The sequence below is a fragment of the Alexandromys fortis genome, unplaced genomic scaffold (genome assembly GCF_014885135.2).
Source record: "Alexandromys fortis isolate MF-2015 unplaced genomic scaffold, M_Fortis_MF-2015_v1.1 scaffold_29, whole genome shotgun sequence".
Taxonomy (NCBI): Eukaryota; Metazoa; Chordata; class Mammalia; order Rodentia; family Cricetidae; genus Alexandromys; species Alexandromys fortis.
Genome location: NW_026067891.1, coordinates 12,279,614 through 12,301,952, shown reverse-complemented (window position 1 = coordinate 12,301,952; position 22,339 = coordinate 12,279,614). Strand labels below are relative to the sequence as shown.

General features: G+C 49.8%; 2 protein-coding genes across 3 annotated transcripts in view; one reads left to right on the top strand and one right to left on the bottom strand.

Annotated features, from left to right (window-relative positions):
- Tvp23a (trans-golgi network vesicle protein 23 homolog A) overlaps positions 1 to 3,169 on the top strand; it is a 28,806-nt gene extending 25,637 nt beyond the window's left edge. For both annotated transcript variants that reach the window (XM_050134451.1, XM_050134458.1), the window contains 3 exons: positions 564 to 653; positions 931 to 1,059; positions 2,174 to 3,169. In XM_050134451.1, the coding sequence (XP_049990408.1) occupies positions 582 to 653; positions 931 to 1,059; positions 2,174 to 2,326 (354 nt within the window). In that variant the 5' untranslated portion in view covers positions 564 to 581 and the 3' untranslated portion in view covers positions 2,327 to 3,169. The remainder of the gene's footprint in view (positions 1 to 563; positions 654 to 930; positions 1,060 to 2,173) is intronic.
- A 138-nt stretch (positions 3,170 to 3,307) lies between these two features.
- Nubp1 (NUBP iron-sulfur cluster assembly factor 1, cytosolic) lies at positions 3,308 to 16,020 on the bottom strand. The gene is made up of 11 exons (XM_050134442.1): positions 15,862 to 16,020; positions 15,681 to 15,785; positions 13,529 to 13,662; positions 10,055 to 10,123; positions 8,088 to 8,120; positions 7,454 to 7,544; positions 6,687 to 6,841; positions 6,438 to 6,548; positions 6,109 to 6,211; positions 4,894 to 4,977; positions 3,308 to 4,622 (listed from the first exon to the last, which is right to left on the bottom strand). The coding sequence occupies exons 1-11, from the start codon at positions 15,878 to 15,880 to the stop codon at positions 4,564 to 4,566; spliced, it is 963 nt and encodes a 320-aa protein (XP_049990399.1). The 5' UTR covers positions 15,881 to 16,020; the 3' UTR covers positions 3,308 to 4,563.
- Between the last annotated feature and the right edge of the window lie 6,319 nt (positions 16,021 to 22,339).

Sequence of the window (22,339 nt, the reverse complement as noted above, 5' to 3'; positions counted from 1 at the left end):
ATAGTGGCACACATCTTTAATACCAGCACTCAGTGGGTGGGAGGGCAGGGGGTGGGTGGGCAGAGGCAGGTGAATCTCTGTGAGGTCAGCCTGGTCTACCTACTAAGTTCTGGACCAACCAGTGAGATCCTGTCTCAAAAACAAAAAAGTAAGCTCAAAGACAAGAAGTCTGGAAAGCTCTCTGGAGGAACAATTACAATACAACATCCACCCTTTTCCCACTTTCTTTTTCATGCGAGCATGCACACATATGTTATAATGTACATGTGGTCAGAAGACTCCTTCCACCATATAGGTCCCTGGGAATTGAACTCGGGTCATCGGGCTTGGCAGAAGCATCACCATCATCTTACCAACCCCACACCCTCCTCTTACGCCTTCTGCAGTTTACAACAAGCATTAGTCGGGTGCACTGGCACACACCCAATACTCACCGCTCAGGAAGCTGAGGCAGGAGGTTTGAGAGTTCAAAGCTAGCCTGGGCTACATAGGGAGAACATTACAGAAACAACGAGCTCTCTTGTTTCTTACGTGCTCACAGCCCTTTTGCCCTCTTTCCTCAGAATGTGACTGGAAGACTCATGGTGGGTCTTCGATGGTGGAACCAGATCGATGAGGACGGAAAAAGCCACTGGATATTTGAAGCCAGAAAGGTACGCTCTGAGACAAGATGGACAAGAACTGGGGTAAGGCTGTGTGACGTTTACACAGGTTCCCTGAGTGTGTGTGTGCCAGACCAGACCCTGCCCTACCAAATCCTCTGCAGTAAAACTCACACGGCAGCAGTATGCAGTAAAACTCACAAGGCAGCAGTATGCAGTAAAACTCACAAGGCAGCAGTATGCAGTAAAACTCACAAGGCAGCAGTATGCAGTAAACAAGCAGAAACAAGTTGTTGCTTGAGAAAGTACAGTAGCTATCCCCCAACAGGCCTCTCCAAACCACATGGCGGCCACTGAAGCAGAGGCACGCATCTTCTGGCTCGGCCTCATCATCTGCCCCGTGGTCTGGACCGTGTTCTTCTTCAGCACCTTGTTCTCCTTGAAGCTCAAGTGGCTGGTAAGATGCACCTTGACCCCCTGCTGCTGTGACAAACCAGGGGCTAGAAGGGTCTGACTCAGCGGTCACTCTAACAGCTAGCTGGAGGTGACCACGCAATGGACACGGTCACCATTCCAAGGGTATATTCTGGCTGCTGTCATTTTTGCATTTATATAAGTATCATGACCAATCATAGGATTTTTAGAAGAGATTTTATGACTGTGTGTGTATGTGACTGCATGAGGTATGCGCAGCAAATGCACATTTCCTTGGAGGCCCGAAGTTGGCCTGGGTTCCCCGGAGCTACAGCTACAAATTGTTGTAAGCTGCGGGCTGGAGTGCTGGGCACCAAACCCTGGTCATCTGTGAGAACAGTAAGTTCTCTAAGTCGATGAGCCAGCTCTCCAGCCCATTTTAGAATGTTCATCACCCCCACTCAAAGGATATCTACACTTGGCAGATATTGTCCTCTGTGCCATTTCCCACCCCTGGCACCCACCTTCCTAAGTAGACTTGCCTGTGAGATCACACAATATTTGTTCTTTTCCAAAGTGGCATCTTTGACTTAGCACACGTTCAGGTCCAACCATACTCTAGTGTTTATCAGCACACCGTTTCTTTGCATGGTTAAATACTATTCCATGGTATGACGATCCCACATTCAGGTTCATTCATTAGCAGATAGGGACTGATGCTGATATGAAATTATTTGTTTCTGAGGTACTGGGGAGGGAACCCGGGGCTGTGTACATGCTAGGCAAGCGCTCCATTGAGCTACATCCTCAGCCCCCAGGGAGGAGATTCATTAAAAAGTATGGTATTCGTTAACAGACCATCTTTCTTGGGTGGGAAGGCTGACAGTACTCAGGTTTTATTTGGGAGGGCTGTCCATTCAACAGGGACACAGGACACAGTAGAGCAACTGCTGTGGGCTTCACAGTTTGGCTTCTGCCTCTCCCTCAGCAGCTCCATGGCTTTGGGCAGCTTCTGCCTCAGCTTGTCTCCTCTGTGTGAGCCAGAGGTTCCAGCCTCTGGGTTGCTTAGGTGTCCATGAGTGTTTGCTTGGGGCAGTCCACAAAGTCCCACTCAGTCTGCACCCTCCAAAGGCTTCCCTTTCCTTTGCCCAATGCAGGCTCTCGTGATCGCTGGGATTTCCCTCCAAGGTGCCAACCTCTACGGCTACATCCTTTGTAAGATGGGGGGCGAGGGTGACATCAGCACAGTTGCAGCCAGCTTTCTGTCCCAGACAGTGTTCCAGACGGTGAGTGGCCAAGTTCCTCCCTGAATCCTTCCTCCCAGGTGCTCAGAGTAAAGGGCACTGGTTGACAACTTCAGTTCCTAACAGTCTTCCTACCAGTAGGCTAACCATTATTTTCTATCGTGTATATCTAAAATCTACCATGTTGACTATTTCCAGTGTAGTTATAACTGGGCATGATGGTGCACACCTTTAATCATAGTACTCTGGAAGCAGAGGAAAATGAATCTCTGAGTTTGAGGCCAGCCTAGTCTACATGAGTTCCAGCACAGCCAGGGCTGTGAGATCATAGTGAGATCCTGTCTCAATAGGTAAGTAAAGAAATAAAAAGCACATTGGGTTAATTAGTTCTAGGGACAGCACTGTGCAGATGCCACAGTCTAGCTCCCACAGTAGCCCTGTCCTTTAGACACCAGCTCCCCATCGTCCCCAGCTGCTGGCACCCACCATCCTGTCTGTAAGGGACTGACAGCTTCTATCAGCAGAGTCAGGGTTTGACACTGTGTGACTACTGTGTAGTTTTAAGTGATATTTAAAACTTCAGAATTGGGGGCTAGAGATGGCTCAGTTCCAAGCATAAAGTTTCTGCAGAGGACCCAGACTGGGTTCCCAGCACACACATTAACAATATGCATGCATTCATTAAAAAAAAAAACACTCACACCCATACCCATAAAATTAAACTAAACCTACAGAATTGGCCAGGGAGATGGCTCAGTGGATGAAAGAACTGAATGTGTAGACCTGACTACCTAAATTCAATCCCAAGAATCCACATAAGCCAGGTGTGGTGGTGTGCATCTATTACCACGGAGTCAGACGAAAAGGAGATACAGAAGGTCATGGGCAACTAGCCTGGAGTACATACTGCAGACAGGTGAGAGACCCTGCCTCAAAAACAAGGTGGACAGAGAAAACTAACTCCACAGGTGTATCATGGAATGTGCATGCCTGCACATAACTACATAACAGACGCACATACCAAAACAAAACAAAAACCACACAGAATTAAGAATGACAAAGTCTTCTGTTTTATTTTGAAGCCAGGAAACATTTCCTTTTTAAAAAATAAGTTATTTTTATTTTATGTCCATTGGTGTTTCACCTGCATGTATGTCTGTGTGAGGGTGTCAGACAGTTGTGAGCTGCCATGTGGGACCTGGGAATTGAACCCAGGTTACCAGGAAGAGCAGTCAGTGCTCCTAACTGCTGAGCCATCTCTCTAGCCATGGAAATATTTCTTGAAGTGAAGGATGAAGGAGTTTTTGGTCTGACAGGTTCATTGTGCAGAGGTCAAATGCTGCTGCTGGGGCACTGGGTCTCTGGCAATGCGCTGCTCTTTGCTGGGATAGTCATGGTTCTTCTTGCCTTGCAGGCTTCCCCAGGTGACTTTGAGCAGCCCAGGCTTGAAGGACTGGACATCCACCAGCGTTAGGTGAGGCATGCAGCTCCTGAGCAGCTGTGCCTGAGGTCTTGGCAGACTCTCCCAGGTCCTCCAAGCTGACCTGAGTAGGTCCAAGATGGAGTGCCCAAGTTTAGGGCCTGACCAGAACCGTCGACCTTCAGAAAGGTCACATCTTCCCCACAGGGACTCCAGCACATTCCAAGAGTACGTGTGTAAAGGGGAAGGAGAGGACAGGAAGGACAGGGGAGGGGGCTGCCACCTTCCACTGTCACACCACAATGGTGTAGAAATTGGAATACCTTCCCTCAGCAGCTCTCAGTTCCTGTGTCTTAGTCTCCGGTCACGAGGATAGTCACATCAGTCTCTCAAAAGCACTAGGAAACAGTTTTCCTGGGACCCTGAAGATTATTGATGTCCTGAGGGTACCTATTACCCTGTGGATGACTTATGGGCTTTTCTGGGGGATGTTGATGGCCCCTAGCCAAAGCAGGATCCCAGGCTGGAGACTCCAGTGTGGGCTGAGGCTGCTGTCACTTCCAGTCCTCCCTCTGTCCCTCCCTAGGCTTGTATTCTGAGTCAAAAGCAGCTCCTGGGAGTCCTGTGACCCAGAAGACTGCCAGTCCGGTGGACTCCAGAGAGCAGGCCCTAGGGACGGGTTCAGGGAGAGTTTTATTTTGCGATGAGTGCGTCTGTACGCAGAGCACCTGTACCTCTGACCTGGAGGAAACGGGCAGACAGGTGATCAAAGGGTCCTATGGATGTGACTTCAAATCCTGTCTGTCCCCCGCTGACCAGATGTGGCTGGACCTGTGCCTGCAGGTTCTGTGGCTAGGAGCAGGTGGCATTGGCTCTGTCCCCTTCAGGAACTGATGAGGTTCTCATTATGTGACTGACGAGAACTACAAAACTCTTGGATCCCTAGAAAACAAGTGAGCAGTGAGCCTGTCACCTCTGCAGGACCCAGGATTTCAATCCGTTTTACTGGCCTTTATGGCTTGTATTTCCCATGCTATGAACTTCACCCTCCCTGTTTCTCAAACTAAGCATTAGCTCACAACATGGACACACGGGTGGAGTCTCCTGAGGAGCTATGCTGACCATTCAGGTCACCAGCACCCCTGCTGTTGCCAGTAACCTGCCCACTTCTCCTCTAGGTGACTTCCTGTCAGCAGATGTCCCAAACACTTACTTTGAATTATACTTTTGTAGGCTGCTGTGGCTGGTGAATCTGGGGCTTCAATGAAAAAAGACTGGCCTTTGTCACAGCTCTTACCTTAAAGAGACAGAGAAAATGAGACCCTGTGAAAGCCTCACTCTTTATGCTGGCTGTGGCTCCCCACCCAAGGAGAACAACGCTGGGGAACACAACGGAGGCCTCAGCTTGTCCCCACCCCCAGAAACCCTGCTTCTCTTTGTTGCTGCATGTGGCAAAGGCAGATTCCAGGCCCGAAGAACTATCTCTGCTGCTCTGGGTGGGCCAGTCGTCTGCATAGGAGATCCACTAACGAGCAGTCCAGGAAAATGAGAATACAGGGAAGGGAATGAGGGCTTTCAATAGAGACAGCGAGTGTGTGGGCAAAACCTCAAGGACTAAGAAGGAAATGCTGGCAGTGTACACACCCTGCCCTCTGCTCTCTCCCCATATCATCTCATCTTTATGGCCACCCACACTGGGGTGCATCAGTCGGCTGGTCCTTCCCATGTATATGCAGGCAGGCATGTGCGCATGCACACACACACCATCCCAGGACCATATGTAACCCAAGGGAGATATGGCTCTCTGGCTGTGAACCTCCCTTGTGCCCAGGTTCCCATGTTGCTACCTGGCATACACCAGGCCCTGCTCAAACATCCCAGTCCCATCTTCCCTGACAGGAAAGACAGCTCCCAAACTTGGGTGCATAGCCACCTGCAGCTGAGCCCAATCTGGTCCGGCTCCTCCCTCTCAGACTCAGGCACCCCACACTGCTCCACTGACAGGTGAGTCTTCATAGGCACACACCACTCAGACAAGCTCAACTCTGACCTTGGGGAAGCTGAGCCCCTGACTGTCTCCTCTTGCCCACACAAGCTGATATCCTGGGTGAGCCTGGGATGGAGACAGGTGTACACCTCTTCCTCAGTTCTCAGAGTGCAAATATCAGGATCCAAAATACTCAGCATGGTCCCCAATAGCATGTCAGTGCCCACTGAAGTGGCGCAGAGAGGGCTGTCTCGGTGCGCTTGCACCCTGCAGTCCTAGGGGCCTGTGGCTGGGATTTCATGGAGGTGGATCTGAGGAACCTGCCCCAGGCCTCACTGCTTCTCTTCTGCGGGTCCAGCTCTGAGCCACCACTCCTGCTCCTGCAAACCACACTTCAAGCTGCTAAGACGGCTGCACAAGCAGCGTGGGTCCCAGACTCACCTATGAGTGGATCCAGCGGCACCTTGCCCAGGAGAGGGATCTTCAGATCCTGGCACATGGCCTCTGCACCCCCGGTTGTGGGAGGGAAGATCTGAGACTCCTTCTGTGAGGCAGAAAGAGGACACGGTGTTATTCTGCTTCTGTCTCCTAGGACACTCTAGTTTCCAGATGTTGCAAAAGAGTGGTTTATTTTGGATGTGAAACTCAGGCAGACAAGGGCTTGATGGAGACCCCTCCCTTCGTGACACAGCAGAGAAAGCCGAAACCTAGAGCCCACCCCTGCTGTTTCCCGACTAGGCCAAGGGTATGCGCGGGCCCCTGGGCCTCACCTTGCATCTGGGGCAGATGAAGCCACTCATGTTCTCCACCACACCGATAACGGGCAGCTTCACCTTGTGGCAGAAGCTGATCTCTTTCCGGACATCCTGGAGGGCCACCTCCTGACAAAGTTCACAGACAAGTTATCCCACGGCCTCAGGGCACTGAAAGACACGTGTGTGGTCCAGGGGATGGCCGGGATGCTGTAGGTACACCACTAGAGTGCTGGGGAGCATGACCATGGCTTGGTGCTCACTCACCTGAGGGGTGGTGAGGATCACGGCCCCATCAATGTGCGCCGCAGCCAGATACTGGACGACAGAGAGGTGTTCATCGGATGTGCCCGGTGGAGTGTCTACGATGAGGTAGTCAACATCTCCCCAGTCTACATCTCGGAGGAACTGCTTGATCATGCCTGGAAGGGAGCAGGGCTGAGTGTATGCACACATCTCCAGAAGTATCTATCAGTCTGCATGAGCATTCCTACACTCCATAGCAGGGGCCCTCAACAAGTGATACTGTTGTCCCCAGGCAGGAGGTGAGCTCTGAGGACATGTTGGATGGAAATGATGAAGTCAGGGGTGCTACTATCATTACGTATGGCACAGATACGCTGCCCCAACAGACTCGTGTGACTGATGTGTCAATAGTGAGAGAAGGTGCTTATCCCCCAGCCATGCTTTCTGCATGACCTTGTTTCCCCCACACTGATCCACCAAGGGTTTTCTTCACATTTTCCTCCTTGACACAAAGCAGCCACGTGATACCACACTACAAATAACTTCAGGGTCCTGCAAGTCTCAAGAGCAGAAAAACTCGTAGTAGGTACTACAGTGTCTACACTAAAAACTGGTATTTCTCATACCTGATCAGAGCACTCATAAGTAAGATGTCCTGAGTTCCAGCCCCACTATCAAAGTAATAGCATCAAACACCAAAAAGCCCATGCATCAGGTGCTGCAGTCTCCCTGATAGTCTGGCTAAAGACAGAACCAAGATTTTGAGCCACAAGAGCAGAGTGACAAACCATTTTTTTTTGGTCCCCTCCAGATGACAGCATCATCAGGGCTGCTGAGCAGGAAACCCACAGACATCACCCCCAGGTTGTCCTCCACGTACTGCAGAGGAATGGGGATAATGGGAAGAAACATTTGCATGTGGGGAACAAGAGCACAACACATCTACATAAACCATATGTCGGTACTTCCCAGGGAATCTGGTTGAAAAGAACAAAGAGTAAAGGTGTCATGTGTCTCACACCTACACTTGCTCTTTGCAGCCTAGGTAAGCCATGGTGAGATCCACAAGAGGCCATGTATGGCCTGTGCCTCAACGAAAGGCCAATGAAACCAAAACAAACACCATCTCCTCAGGTGTCTAACTGAATGAGTAGAGACCTCACAATCTGGTCTTGGAGGTGAGGTTTGACTGGGACACACTATCATTCAGTGCACAATACCACTTCAGAGCCATGGAACCAGAGGCACCGGTCCATCGGGCCCATTATAGACAGAGTCCAGCAGTCCTTGATCTTACCTGCATGCTTGGAAAACAGCCTCAGTAAACATGCAAGTTGAGCAATATTTTACCAGCCCCATCTCCACCAGCCCATCAGATATACCTCACTCACACAATCCGCCTCCCCAGGAAGACTAACTCACCACTGGAGACCAGCCGGAGCCACTCTGGTGAACCTGTGGGAACATGGCAGTCATTCTTACCACTACACTCTGGTCCAAAGAGGATGGTTTCACACAGTGAGTCCACCACCTTGTACTCCACCACTCAATAAAAAAAGGTTTTGTAATTACATTTATTTAGTGTGTGTGTGTGCCTGTGTTTCATGACTGCACATGCAGAGGTCAAAGAACATCCTTCAGGAATCTCCTTCCAATATGTGGATCCCAGGAATAGAATTCAGTCATCAGGTTTGGCAATAAGCACTTTTACCTGCTGGCTGCTCGGTTAGCTCTTAGTGGAGAGTTGAGAGATGAAGACCTTATTTGGTACAAACTCTCTCTCCCTGTCCCTGTCAAGGAACCAAAACTATCCAAGTTCAGGCACAATTCTGAGGTATTAGAAAGAATGAGAGAAGCTGGCCAGCTGCTGCTTCTGCAGGCACATGTAAGGCAGCCAGGTCACTATGTACAGAAGAGACTCTACTACTGTGAACTTTAGTGACAGCTGATCAAGGCTACCCTAAGGGGGCAGCAGTGATGGCTCAGCAGTTAAAAGCACTGGCTAGGATTCCAAAGGACCTGGGTTCAATTCCCAGCACCCAAATGTTGGTGACTCACATCTGTCTGTAAGTCCAGTTCCTGGCAATCTGACAGCCTCTTCTGGACTCTTTGGACAATGTGATCATGTGATGTACAGACACACATGCAGGCAAAACACCCACACACATAAAATGAAATACAATTTTTAAAGCTGCCTATAGGGCAGGCACAGTGGTGCAGACCTTTAATCCTAGGACTTAGGAGGTAGTGACAAGTGGATCTTTGTGAGTTCCAGGTCAGCCAGGGCTACGCAGTGAGAGTTTGTTTAAAAGAAAACCTGGCCCAGTCAGTGGCCCGAGCCCTGACTCCAGAATGCTACTGGCAGAGGGCAAGGGCCCAGAGTCCCCAGGAAGTCCCATGGGGCTACTTCTAGGCCTGGACCCCAAGGGCTGTACTCTGCCCTATTTATTATGAAACTGGAACATAAGCAACTTCCACCTCCACATCAGACTGTGAACTCTTTCCATTTTCCAGACAGGATCTTGCCACACCCCTGGCCCCATAAACTGAGTGACCCCTCTGACTCACCCTCCCAAGTAACTGGACTACATGTGTAGCACCATGCCTGGCTGGATCTCTACTTTGTAAGTCATGCTTGTACTCTAAGTAGCCCAGGTCAGACCCAGGCTGGGATATGTACCGTTCAAGGGCTCACTGACTAGGGAAGAATCCTGCTTTTACTTCAGCATGGCTGACACTGCACATATGCAGTCTTCAGATGCACAGCCAAGGCCTTGGCAGCGCGACCAAGCCTAGTCCGGGTAAGCTTCCTATTTACTGAGGCTCAAGGCTCCTGTTCTTGCCCCTCTAGCTCTCCACACTGGGAACCCCTCCCCTCTCTGCTGAAGCCAACCCCTCTCCTGCTTTAGCCCCCTGTCCTCTGCCCTCCCCCATGTGCATTGTTTGCCTTGCCTGACACTGTATGTCTAGAATAGAGAACCTGCAGTTGAGGGAACAGCACTGCAGCCTGAGCCCTGCAGGGCCTGGCTCTGCACACCACCAGGGTCCTTCCTGAACGAGGGCAGCAGCAGGCATCCCTACTGGCATGTTTCTCACCAATCTCGCAATCAGGGTCTGAGCTCCCAAGAGGAGACCATGGCTCTGAGAGATTCTCTAGCTTCCAGAGTGAACCCAAGCAAACACTAGCCCCTAGTTCCTGCTCAGAGCTGAATTTCCACCTCTCACTTCTGCCTTTCATGAAAGGCTCAAAAACCAAGGCTTCTCATATATGTGGATGTACTTTGTATGTAATCCCAAACCCCCAAATCCACAGCTACTGAGGAAGAACAGAGGGGCTACTGCACATGCTCGTCCAAAGAGAACCAGTCTGGTTCTCTGACAGCCATCACCTGCTCTCCTTCTAAGCCCATGATCTTGGGAATTGATGGCCCACAGATATCGATGTCCAGCAGGGCGACCTGGGAATGAGAAGAGACAGCATCACTGACTGCTTAGACCCTGGAGTTATGTATACCACACAGGACACAGACATGGGCGACACACCAAAACAGATGGCCGAGTGCCCACTCTCTCATGGGAAAGGTATAACGTGGACTTCCAGGCCACTGATGCAGTATAACTCCCAGGGTACGGCATCCATGCAGTCCCCAGTGTGGAACAGGGTGATCTCACAGCAGGTCATTAAGCCACTCAGATGACGCTGAGATTCAGAGAGGTCTGGGAACTTGTTCAATGAGTAAGGAACAGAGACTGGACAGAATCAAAGTTTCCAAAGCCAGTGCTCTTCCCGTGACTCTCAGGCCTACAGAGGACAAGAGGAGGACTGAGTGGATTCTGGCTGATCTCTAGGCAAGCCCTGTTTTCCTGGGACCAAGCAGAAAACAAACTTTCCAAAGAGCCTTAAAATGAGAAGAGAGATCCTGGGGAGATAGCTTGGACACTGAGAGACCAGCTGGTCTTCAACAGAGCATCCATGCCGAGTGGCTCAAGATCTCCAACTCCAGTTTCAGGGAGATCTGGAGTCCCCTTCTGGCCTCCACAGGTACTGCACTCATGTACACACCTCTAAACACATCCTTTTATTTTGTGTGGGTATCTTGCCTTTGTGTATGTCTGTGCACCACATGCATGCCTGATCCATGCAGGCCAAAGAGGGCATCAGATCCCCTGGGGCTGGAGTTATAGATGGTTGTGAGTTGCCATATGGGAGATGAGAATTGAACCCACACTGGGCAGCCTGTCACTCCAGTTCCAAGGCTATCCAACACCTTTTCCTGGCCTCTCTAGGCACATGCACACATGGCACTGACACAGATACACATACACACAAGAATAATCTTTAAAAGATATGAAAGGAATCTAGGAAGTTCTTGATGGGGACTTAGGGAATCTCAGAAGAGACTGTCCCTAAGTCTGACAACTGGCCTGTGGCATCACTCGCTGACCCTGTGAAGGGCGGCCGTTCATCTTGAGAACTGGTGGTCTGGGAACTTTGGAATTTGCCCCGTGCTTGCTTCTTTCTTCCTTCTCCAGTCCTACTTCCTCTGCAGCTGGCTAACTGTGGTGCTGGTGATGGAGAGGAGGAAGAGAGCCTCACCACTAAGATCCCTGCCCAAAAGTGCAGCAGAGGGACATCTGCCACCGAGGATGGGACCTGGGTGTGTGACATGAGAAAGGACATGGAAAGCAGAGAACCTCCGCCGCCCTAGCAGGCCTCCAGCTACCTGTCTCACCTGCTCCTTCTGAGGAAAGAATTGCCCCACAAGTCAAGAGAAGGAACTCAGCCAAGAGACACCAGGATGCAATTCCCAGACTGACGGTCACCCCATTGTCCAGGAAGGCTGTGACAAGCTCTGTGTCCAGGTCTCCCTAGGGTGCTCCTTATGGTAGATGGTACCTGAGTCACCATCCCTCTCCTGCCTAGGTCAGGCTAGTGAGTGCCTGCTGAAAACGAGGGCTCTCTCCCCACTCAGGACCTCCCAGGAGTCCCTCCCACAATAAGTGTGGAGTGGAGGTGCTGTGCAGTGTCAACTCTGCCCCCCTTAAAATGTCAACTTTCATCCCTCACAGGGTCCCGGCTCACTTCACAAGAAGGCTTTCCTACAGTCTTGCCCGCCAGAGCTTCTGGCCTGGGAGATGAAGAGGTTGAGAGTCAAGGCACCTCTGGCCGGGAGCTATAACCTCAGGGAGGGGCCTCAGGTGCTTCCTCGACACACTCCGAGCTGGCAGCACTGATGCTGCTCACCTTTGTCCATGGTGCTCAAGTTCATCCACGGGACTTTACAGGAGTTGAGCACAGGCAAAGGAAGGTAGCCTGTGATCCTGGAGGCCCCTCCCTAATTTACATACACCTTCTTTCCTCTGCCTGGGGGCAGTGTGTGCATTCGGCATAGAAGCACTCATACACGTCAGGGCTCAACTCCACTTCTGTTGTCTTTACCCTGGGTCTTTCCCAAACAAGATGGCGAACAGCAGCTTGGAGCAGACTGGGCCACAGAGGCAACCTGACGGCTGGAGAAACTGCACTGCTGATGCTCACCAGCAGCTCCATCCAGTGCTGACCACATCTACACGTGCCCTGTGGTCACTGCCATGACGCTGCCCAGAGAACGCAGGCTTTCCCACCAGCTGCCTTCAGTTTTGAGACAGTCTCACTTTGTAGCACAGGCTGGCCTGGAACTCTTGACAATCCTCTCAAGTGCCAAGATTACAGGTGTGAGCCAGCGTGCCCAGATCACCATCTTTTTTAATAACTATAACAGCATAAAGAAATCCAGCTTGCCAGTTCTGTCTCCACACTGGGCCTCAGACTGAAGTCTTGACCAGGATGTAGTGAGAACACACAGTGGCCTGAGAACATTTCAACAGCTCAAGAGCCGAAGCCTATCCGGCCAATACACCTCAATTCCTGTGGTCGTTAGAACCCTTTCTGCCTCTCAGACAAACACTCCATCACTGTGCTCCAGCCCCAGCCCCTTGTGGAAAACACCAACAATGGGATCGAAAGAGTGCCCTGTACAGGTCAAGAAAATCTGACCCTTTGGTGGCAAGAGACTATCCCCTAACAGAACATTCAACCTGCCCTGGATGGCAGCCAGGTGTGCGATGACGAGGATGCTGTGGGACATTTCCAGGACACTGACTCTGGGAGGACTGGTGCAACCTCTCACCCAGGCCTCTGTGCCTGTCTCACAGAAGGGAAAATGGAGGCAGAGTGAGCACCCTTTATTAAAGCCAGCATCCAGCAAGGTACTGGGGATTTGAGTTAGTTGTCTGTTTTGAGACAGGGTCTCACTCTGTAACCATGACTAGCCTTGAATTCAAAATTCTCCTGCCCCAGGCTCCAAAATGGTGGGACTTACAAGCGTGTGTCACATGGGTGGTGAGGTGACTCCAATTCCATGCCTGTCTGTACACTTGAGACGAGGGACCGAGCACAAGGGTCATTTTTACAAGAAGCAAACAAAAAATGTTTTCTGCTTTATGGACAAAAACAAGAGTAATATTTAGGTGCTTACGTGACTTGAGAAGTACCCATCTAAATATGTAAATACCACTCTTAGCTCACAGGGGATGAACCAAACTACAGCTCAGCATCTGGACTTGAAGGGCACAGAAGGAGCTTCAGAGGGGCAGGTGTACAAGGGCCCAGTGTGACATGACCGGAATGTGAGAAGCCATGCTGCCAGTTGCCTCTGGGTTAGAGCACCCAGTGAAACACCTGCAGTGGTCAGGCAAGTCCTCAATCTCTCGGCTGGGTCAAGACAGTCAGAAAGGTTGGCTCCCTGGAGACTGAGAATCACCCCCTAAAGCTATCAGGACCTCTGGCACAAGCATACTCCCAGCACAGCCCAGGGTCCCACCTGTGTGTCTCCATCCTCTGCCAGGCCGTGGGCGAGGTGGGCGCTGAACGTGCTTTTCCCAACACCACCTTTCCCAGACAGCACCAAGATTCTGTGTTTCACCGTCTTCATTTTCTCTTTGATCTCCTCCACGGCTGCAAAGAAGCAGATGAGGTAATGCCATCCCTGCCTTGGTTCTGAGTGTCCATCTTCCAAAGGCTGGAAGAATCACACTCTTTAAGCCGTTTCTAAGGCTCCTTGTGAGATATCACTTCAGCAAAATACTAATAAATGTTGGGAAGAAAATATGGCCACTACCACATCTGAAATGGTCTTGTTTCATTTATGCATTGCCTCATCTACTAGAACATGGGCTCCCAGGAGGGTATGGTGTCCAAACTCCCAGCTCCTGAGCACAACCTTGCAGAGAGACAACCTAGGAGATGTTGGGGAATATTATTTTAAGGTGTGTTACTTTTGTTTATGTTGCATTTGTTTAACTCTGTGAAGCTGTGATTCTTTGCCTGTCTAAAACACCTGATGGTCTAATAAAGAGACGAACGGCCAATAGCGAGGCCGGAGAGAGAAATGGGTGGGGCTGGCAGGCAGAAAGGATAAATATGAGGAGAAATCTGGGAGAAAGAGAGTCTGGGAATGAAAGAGGAAGGAAGAGAATTTCTTCAGGGGCTAGTCACCCAGCCACACAGCCAGAAATGAAGTAAGAAGGAAAGAAAAGGTATACAAGAATAGAGAAAGATAAAAGCCCCAAGGCCAAAGATAGATGGGATAATTTAGTTTAAGAAAATCTGGCAAGAATCAAGCCAAGCTAAGGTCAGACATTCATATCTAAGAATAAGCCTCCGTATGTGATTCATTCGGGAGCTGGGTGGCGAACCCACAGAGTCTAAAGAGCTAACGAGCAAAAACAACCATCAAGGGAGCATCTGTCACCATCTGCAGAAATTCTCTGGATGTCACAAGGAGGGACTACTGGTGGCTTGTAGGATGATGCTGGGTGTCTGAAGCACAGGACAGCCCAGACGTCACCAGTGCCAAGGACGAGAAATCCTGACCGACAGGCTCACCGTTGGAGCCATCCCAACACCTCACTGTGCTTCCAACACCTCATCTTTTCCAAACCCTTAAAAACTACAGGTGGGCTACCTACTCTTCACGATAAGGCAATCAGAAATCTTGCTCAAGGTCAGTTTGCCTTCTCCCAGCTTCCTGTTTTCTGGGCCCCTTCTAGGCAGGACCTCAGTCCTCCTCGGCCTGGAGCGGGTCCTGCCGGGCACTTATCCCTGAAGGGTTTAATCTGTCTGCTCCCGCTTCTCTCCCCGTCTGTGGTCTCATTCTCACAGCTGCCCCTCCACTCAGACATTGCACATTCATTTCTGCTGAGGGGTGGACTCATCTCCGCACAGAGACTTGTGACAGACACGTGCCAGGACGTAGCCTCGAAAGACTCCAACATTTATCCACTCTCCCTCTGTGCCTGGCCTTGTGTATACTGAGGTCAGTGGCTGTCACTCAAACCCTTGCCCTGTCCTATATCACTTTTTTCTAGTCTATCCTTCCTTAAAGTCCTATTTAGTTACTGGGTTTTGTTTTTCTGAGATAGGGTCTCATCTAAGCACAGGCTAGCCTCTAACTCGCTAGATAATCGAGGGTGACTTTGTTTTTCGTATACACTGTGCCGAAATAAACTATCTTTTTGTTTTTATTGAGCCATATATTTTTCTCCGCGCCCCTCATCAAGAGTGATTTTGAACGCCTGATCCTCTTCTAATAGAGAAAACATGTTAAAGTGGTTAACAAGCATGTGCCAACACCCTCGGCCTAATGTTCACTCAGGGTCTTACTGTGTAGCCCAGGCTTGCTTCTAACTTGTGGCCATTCTGCTTCTTCCCCCAGGGTGCTGGGGGAAAAGCCGGAGGAACCGAGCTGACTTGAGGCCCCGTTTGGTCCCCTGACTATCACAGATCAGACTCAGCCTCCACTTCCACCACTTTCCTCCGCAATTTGACTGTTAAAGCCGCCCCTCGCTCCTCAAGCTCCGCCTACCATGCTAAGCCCCCTCCCGCCCCCACCACAGACAATTCGGTCAACTAGTCTCTGTCATTTATCCTTCAAGTCCCGCCCCTTCCACTTCCTGCTCCGTCCGCCTCCTCACCCGGGTCCGGAGCGGCGCCGGCGCCCGACGCACAGAGCCTCTGGTTGGGGCATCCCTGGCACGAGGCTCCTCGGCCCGCCTGGGCGCTGTCGGCTCCGGGGCAGCCTGCGCGGGGACAAGGGCACAGTCAGAGCGGCTCGGTCCCAGCGGCCCGCCGCCCACGCGTCCCGCGCTAGCTCACCGTGGGGCGCTTCCTCCATGCTGCCACTCTTGCCGGGGCTGCGCTCGCCGGAAGTCCAGGAGCGTGCTTCCGCCTCTCGGGTCCAATCTGACCCTTCGGCCGCGTGAACTGTCTCGCCAGACTGGGACTGCGCACGCGCAAACCCCTCTGCGCAGTGGGTGGGGCTCCGATTTCGGTTTCCTTCAAAGCTGAGCTGAGAAGGTCGTACGAATAGTAAGGGGTCTGAGCAGGTGAGGTGGCTCTACGAGTAAAGACGCTTGTGGAGCAAGTCTGACGGCCTGCGTTCGCTTCCCAGAACTCACGTGGTGGACAGGGAATGGGCTCTTGAAAGCGGTCCTCTGACAAATGCACAAAAATAAGTTGTTTTTTTAAAATGTCTTCTGTCAAAGAATCTTACGCTCTATGACCTCAGTGTTGAGGCTAGTAAAAGTACAATCTATAAATCTTTAAAAAAAAAAAAAAGGCTGGATCGATGGTTCAGAGGTTAAGAACATTGGTTGCTTGCTCTTCCAGAGGTCCAAAGTACAATTCCCAACAATTGCATGGTGGCTCGCAGCCATCTATAATGAGATCTGGTGCCCTCTTCTGGCGTACAGGTAGAATACTGTATACATAATAAATCTTTAAAACAAACAAACAAAAACCACTACAATTACGTCTCGATATTTATTTTCAAATAATCTGCCCTTCCTAGATTCCCTTGCAGGCAGGCTGGGACCGTGGCTCAATCGCCAGAGTGCTTAATCTATCATACTTGAGAGCCTTTATTCCGTCTCCAGCTCTATAAAAACAAAACACTTCCTCCTCCTCATCCCTCTCTTTCTCTCCTTTGTAGCCCAGGCTGACTTTGAATTAAAGATTTTCTTGCCACTCTTGGTCAAGAGGCGAGACTTTATTTACAAAGCAGTATAGCGCAGTGGTAGAGAACCTGTCTAGCAAGTGAGAAGCAGGGCAAGGTCTCATCCTCAGCAGGGCAAGGTCTCATCCATCCTCCTGCCTCTACTAGCTGCTGGGGTTACAGATGTGCACCACTGTAGAACTTTAAGACAATTCTGAAGCCATTTCTGACAACTCGCAGTACTTCCCCACCTCCCCTGGGAACCAAGGACGCAACAACTATGCATGCATGTACTGAGATGTTGGGAACTTTCCATCTGCCTGAATAGGGGCAAGATAACCCTTAGGTGTTGACTCGGTGACTGATGTTTTGACTTAGTCCCTGGGAAGGGGCAAAGTGACCCTCAGAAGTTTCCCCTTACCTCATCTGATCTGGCAACCACTTTCCAGCCAATTATTGGTAATAGCCTTTTTGAATAAGCCAATCATAATAGTTAAAGACCAACCCCCAGACACCCCTTCCTTCTGTGGTTTTTCCCTTTAAAAATAGCCTGTACCAGACATTCAGGGTCTTCTAGCCTCCCGACTGCTGGAAGACCCTGACATGACAGAATTAATAAAATCCTCATGCTTTTACATCAGCTGTGATATGAGAGATGGTCTCTTGGGGCAACTCCTTCTCCTTGGTGATTAGACACCAGGGTCCAACACCACCACTCCTGGCTCCTAGGCTAAAAAAATAAAAAGACACTCTTAAAATCTCTATGCTGTTAATAATAATTTGTTCAGTGTTTAGTTACTTTCTCTTCAAATTTGTTCAGTGGAACCTCTTCAGACCCACTCCTGTGTCCTTTGGTTGCTAACCCAGTTTCTGGGAGCTTTCTCCAGCTTTCTCTCATGCCCACGCCCCCACTGCTGTTGCTGCAGCCCTCTCTCTGGGAGCCTGGCTGCTTCACAGCCATGGGTGCCCATGGGGGCACTACTATATGCAGTTTGTTGTTTTAGTTGAGGAATTCTAAACTCTCATTTATCTTTGAAGTTATAAATGTTATCATTTTGCTGACACCACCCCCTTCCCGCCAAGGCAAGCTGATCTCGGGCTTTCTCTCCTCCAAACTCTCTCTTTGCTCATCCTTCTTCTGAAGAGATAACCACTGCCTCTCTCCCTTCTCCCCTTCCCCCTTCTTTTTTCTCTTTCCCCACTCTCCCCTCTCTCTGTTCCCCCTCCTTCCCTCTCCTTCATAACCCCTTACTCTTATGCCATTCCCAGTACTCACTAAATAAACACTTTACCCAAGCTCTCTACATAGGGTGTATCTGTCTGTCTCCCACCTGCCAGGGGACTTACCAAGGTTGTGCCACTGAAGATATTCAATAATTACATCATTTCTCCCTTCCCTTTCCTCCCTCCGAATTTTCCCATTTATCTCTCCTTGCTGTCAAAGTTATGACACCGTTTTTCACCGTTATTACATATTTTATCTATATCTGCATATACACACACATATATATGTTACACACACAACCTGTTCCATCTGTGTGGTAGTTTGAAAGAAAATGGCCCCCAAAGGGAGTGGCACTATCAGAAGGTGTGGCCTTGTTGGAGTAGGTCACTGTGGGGGTGGTGGCAGGCGCCTTTAATCCTAGCATTCAGGAGGCAGAGGCAGACATATCTCTGTGAGTTTGAGACCAGCATGGTCTATAGAGCAAGTTCCAGGACAGCTAGAACTACACAGAGAAACCCTGTCTCGAAAAACAAAACAAAAAATAGTGTAAAAACACAGCAAATCATTCCCAGTGCCTTCTTGACTCAGCTGTATGACATTAACAAACATATCTGTGGGGTGCAGGGTAAAAGGGACAACTGGAGCAGGAAACCAACCAATCACTGAGCACCCTGACTCTGAACCCAGAGCCAGTGGAAGAAACATACCCTGGATCTAAGACCTGACCCAGGAAAAGAAACATCTTTATCCCTGAACCCAGGGCCAAAGAAATACTCCCTGACTTTGAAACCAGTGTCAAAGAAACACACTTTGTCCCTAGAAATAGAACCAGTGAAAGAAACACGCCCTGGTCCTAAAATAAGAGTCAAAAAGCTAAGAAGAACCAGTGAAAGAAACACAGTTTGGCCATGAAATCAGAGCCATCTCTGTCCCTGACCAACTAAACTAATCAATCCCTGAGCAGGGAAAACTAACCAATCCCTTTTCTCCCTGGGAAAACTCCACCCCTAAGAAGCCCTATATAAGCCTCTCTGCCTATTTCACTAGAGGTTGCTGTCTGTCCATTTATCTCTCCCTGGTAGGGCAGCCAACTCTCCTGGACTCCTCTTTCCCAAATAAATCTTTCTCAAGAGTCTTGGGTAACTATCTTCTTTTCCCTGTGCAGAATAAAAGAACCTAGCTGGGACAACTCTTAGGGTACTGAGCTAAAAAAAAAAAACAAAAAACAAAAAACTTGTTGAGACATTCCCTTGGGGGGGGGGCTGAGCAAGGTGGAGCAGAACAGAATGGGAGAACTTTACTTGGCCACTCCCAAAGGGTGGCTGAGCAAAGAAGTAACAACTTTTAGCTGGAGCAGAAGCCAGATCTGCAGCAGCTGCTACATTTCTGCAGGGGCTTCCTTTTTAGCAAAAGAAGTAACATCTTGGGCTGGAGAAGTAGGGAGCACTTCTGGGATGTCCCCTTAGGAGAACAGAGCAGATTTCAGCTTTGGCCGCTCTCCGGGAGAAGAGCAGGATTGCTACATCCTGCGGGGAGATCATCCCCCGCCACCACAAGTCAGCTTTAGGTAGCCTGGCTTCCCCATAAGTCAGGACACCTTCCCTCCAGGGCTGAGCTGTCCTATTGCGGCTCCACCCCTGCAGAGCTGGCTGTCCTATTGAGGCTCCACTCCTGCAGAGCTGGCTATTTTGTTGCAGCTCCAGCCCTGCAGAGCTGGCTGTAGTCAGGATATCTCTGCAACTCCACAGCTGTAAACATTCCCCTGCATGGGGACACTGCTGATTGGAAATCTCACTCAAGAGAAGACCTTCTGCCTGGGACCCTCTTTGTCAACCAGGACTGTAAATTCCAGCTGACTGCCTCGGTTTACAGGGCCTCTCCAGTGGCATCTGCTGCCAGGTCTGATCCCATGCTTTCTTATCTTCGTGCTGGTTGTTGCTTTGTTCTTTAACTCCTGTTGCTGTATACTTAGTAAACTCACTCAAAACCAAAGGCATAGCTGTCTCAGATCATTCTCTGCATGGGACAAGCAAGAGACAGTGGCTTCTCAAAATGAACAACAGGCGCCAGTAGGGACAGATAGGAGGCCAGAGAGGGACTCATCTGTCATCAAGAGAAGTGACAAGACCCCAGGATTCTGATTACATCTGACAGAGGCTGTGAGCTCTTAACTCTGCTTTATTGCAGAGCAAGAAGCAAACTGTTCTCTCTTTACTACAAGACTTGGAAAGGTTCAGTGGCTTGTCACACAGCAGGTTCTTCTGGAACTTTCCAGACCATGGGATGATTTTCACTCCGCCACACTGCAGAGCCCAGACACAGGCCCCCTTGGGTTGTTCCTCACTGATGTCCCTGGGCACCAGACCAGCAGGGCTCTGCCTAACTGGCTGTTTTCAGTGAAGTCAAAGGACACATCATGTTCCATCAAATTCAACAATCAGCGAATCCTAGAAGACTGGAAAAGTGAGCAAGCGTGATACACTAGAAAGTAGCAGAAAATAAAGTTTCCTCTTCCCACCGAATACAAGTGATTTCCGAGATGGAATTTTCCATTCTTTCTTACTTAAGCAGAAGGGCAGACAGAACCTAGGTTTCAAAGCAGATTGTGCAAGTCAAAAAAAGTAAGTGGAGGAGCCAAGTCTGTGTCTTACTGCTGTAGGAGGCTGCTTGCTTGTTCCCGGCTATTCAGAAACCATATTATTTGCAATACTGTTTGGCCAATAACTTAAGTGTATTTCTGGCTAGTTCTTATATTTAATTTAACCCATCTCTATTAATCTGTGTATCACCACGTGGCTGTGGCTTACCGAATAAAGTTCATTCAGCATTTGTCTCTGGTGGGGCTCCAAGGCTTCTCTCTGACTCTGACTCCTTTCTCCCAGCATCCAGTTTAGTTTTTCCTCCCTAGTTCTGTTCTACCCTATCAGGCCAAGCCAGTTTCTTTATTAACCAATGGTATTCACAGCATACAGAGGAAATCCCCCATCATCTTACTCTATTAGGCAGGGTAGAGTTGAGTGTGTGTGTGTGTGTGTGTGTGTGTGTGTGTGTGTGTGTGGACCTGAGGTCGACATCAGGTGCTGTCACTCACATTCCACCTTGTTTTATTTCAAGGTTTTGTGTTTATTTATTTGGTGTGTGCTGCATATTCAGAGCACAGCTCTCAGAAATGAATGTTCTTCTTCCTCCACAATTCCCGGGATTGAGCTCAGGCTGTCAGGTTTGGTGGCAGGCACCCTTACTCTCTGAGCCACCTCACTAGCCTGTCATCTTATTTTTTAAAGCAGAGTCTCTCACTGGACTGGCTGGATTGCTGACTAGTAAGCCCGGGAGATCCTGTCTCTACCCACCGTAGGGCTGGGATTACAGGCGAATGTGGTTATTCTAACTCAGTTCCCTCTGCTCAGGTAGCAACCTCCTCGCCAACTGAACCATCCTCCCAGATCCACAGGGCTGTCCAAAGGCCTGTGCCCACTGGAGGCTCTGTTCTTGGGTCACTGCTAGGCACTTGTCCTGTCCTGTTTGGGTGAGCCTGTGTGTCCTTGGTGGAATGTGTCTTGGCCTCGGCTCCAGCTCCATTCATCTCCCCGCTGTGCATCCTTTGTTTTGTGACCTGCAAGCATAACCAGTGCTCACAGACTCTCAAGCTGCATCCTGCTCCTGGATTCTTATCTCTGAAAACGGCACTCCTGTACTAGGATGGCAAGCCGATTGTCGATCTGAGCAGCTGATTTCTGTTTCTCCAAGGTAGCTGTCACCAGGTGCTATGTAACAAATTAACCTGATAGGTAGTTTCGTTTGGAGATAGGCTCTCTCAGATGTCCTTGAGCCAAGGATGCAGCCAAGGATGACCTTAAACCCCTGATCCTCCTGCCTCCACCAGCCCAATGTTGGGATTCAGACATGTACAACCACATTTGGTTGTGGTGCAGGGGATTGAATCCAGGGCTTCCTGCACGCTAGGCAAGGATTCTACCTCTGAGCTATGCCCCAGCCCTATGTTTTGAAATTGCTAAGGCTTTCATTTGTGTTCAAGGGTTTAGAAGACCTGGGTCTACCATCTGTAGGCAGGGCTTCCCCACCCAGACAGACACTCTAGTCCCTTGGGTAATAGTACAAGTTCTCTGCTAAGCCCTGGGTCTTCCTCCTGGATAACCTGTCAGCCAGAGTCTTGGGGTAGAGTCTGGGCATAACCACAAAACTTTTAAGGGTTTGGGGCAGTGACATTGAAGACTTCTGGGTGAAGATAGGTTAAGAGGATGAAGGAAGATTATTCAGGGTTGTGGGTTCTCGCTAGGTGTCAGACATATATACAAGACTGACTCCCAACTCTCTAAGGTGGAATAGCATAAATGACTTCCCGTCCCTAAGTCTCAGTTTTCTCATCTGCAAAATGGGAAGAATAAAGGTTTTTG

Bases quoted from the DNA above. Each gene is read 5' to 3' on its own strand.
- Nubp1 (XM_050134442.1), bottom strand. The intron at 8,121-10,054 runs GTGATGGCTGTC...ATGTTCCCACAG, and splicing joins TGGGCTTAGAAGGAGAGCAG to GTTCACCAGAGTGGCTCCGG. The intron at 7,545-8,087 runs GTGAGTTAGTCT...ATTCCTCTGCAG, and splicing joins GCTCCGGCTGGTCTCCAGTG to TACGTGGAGGACAACCTGGG.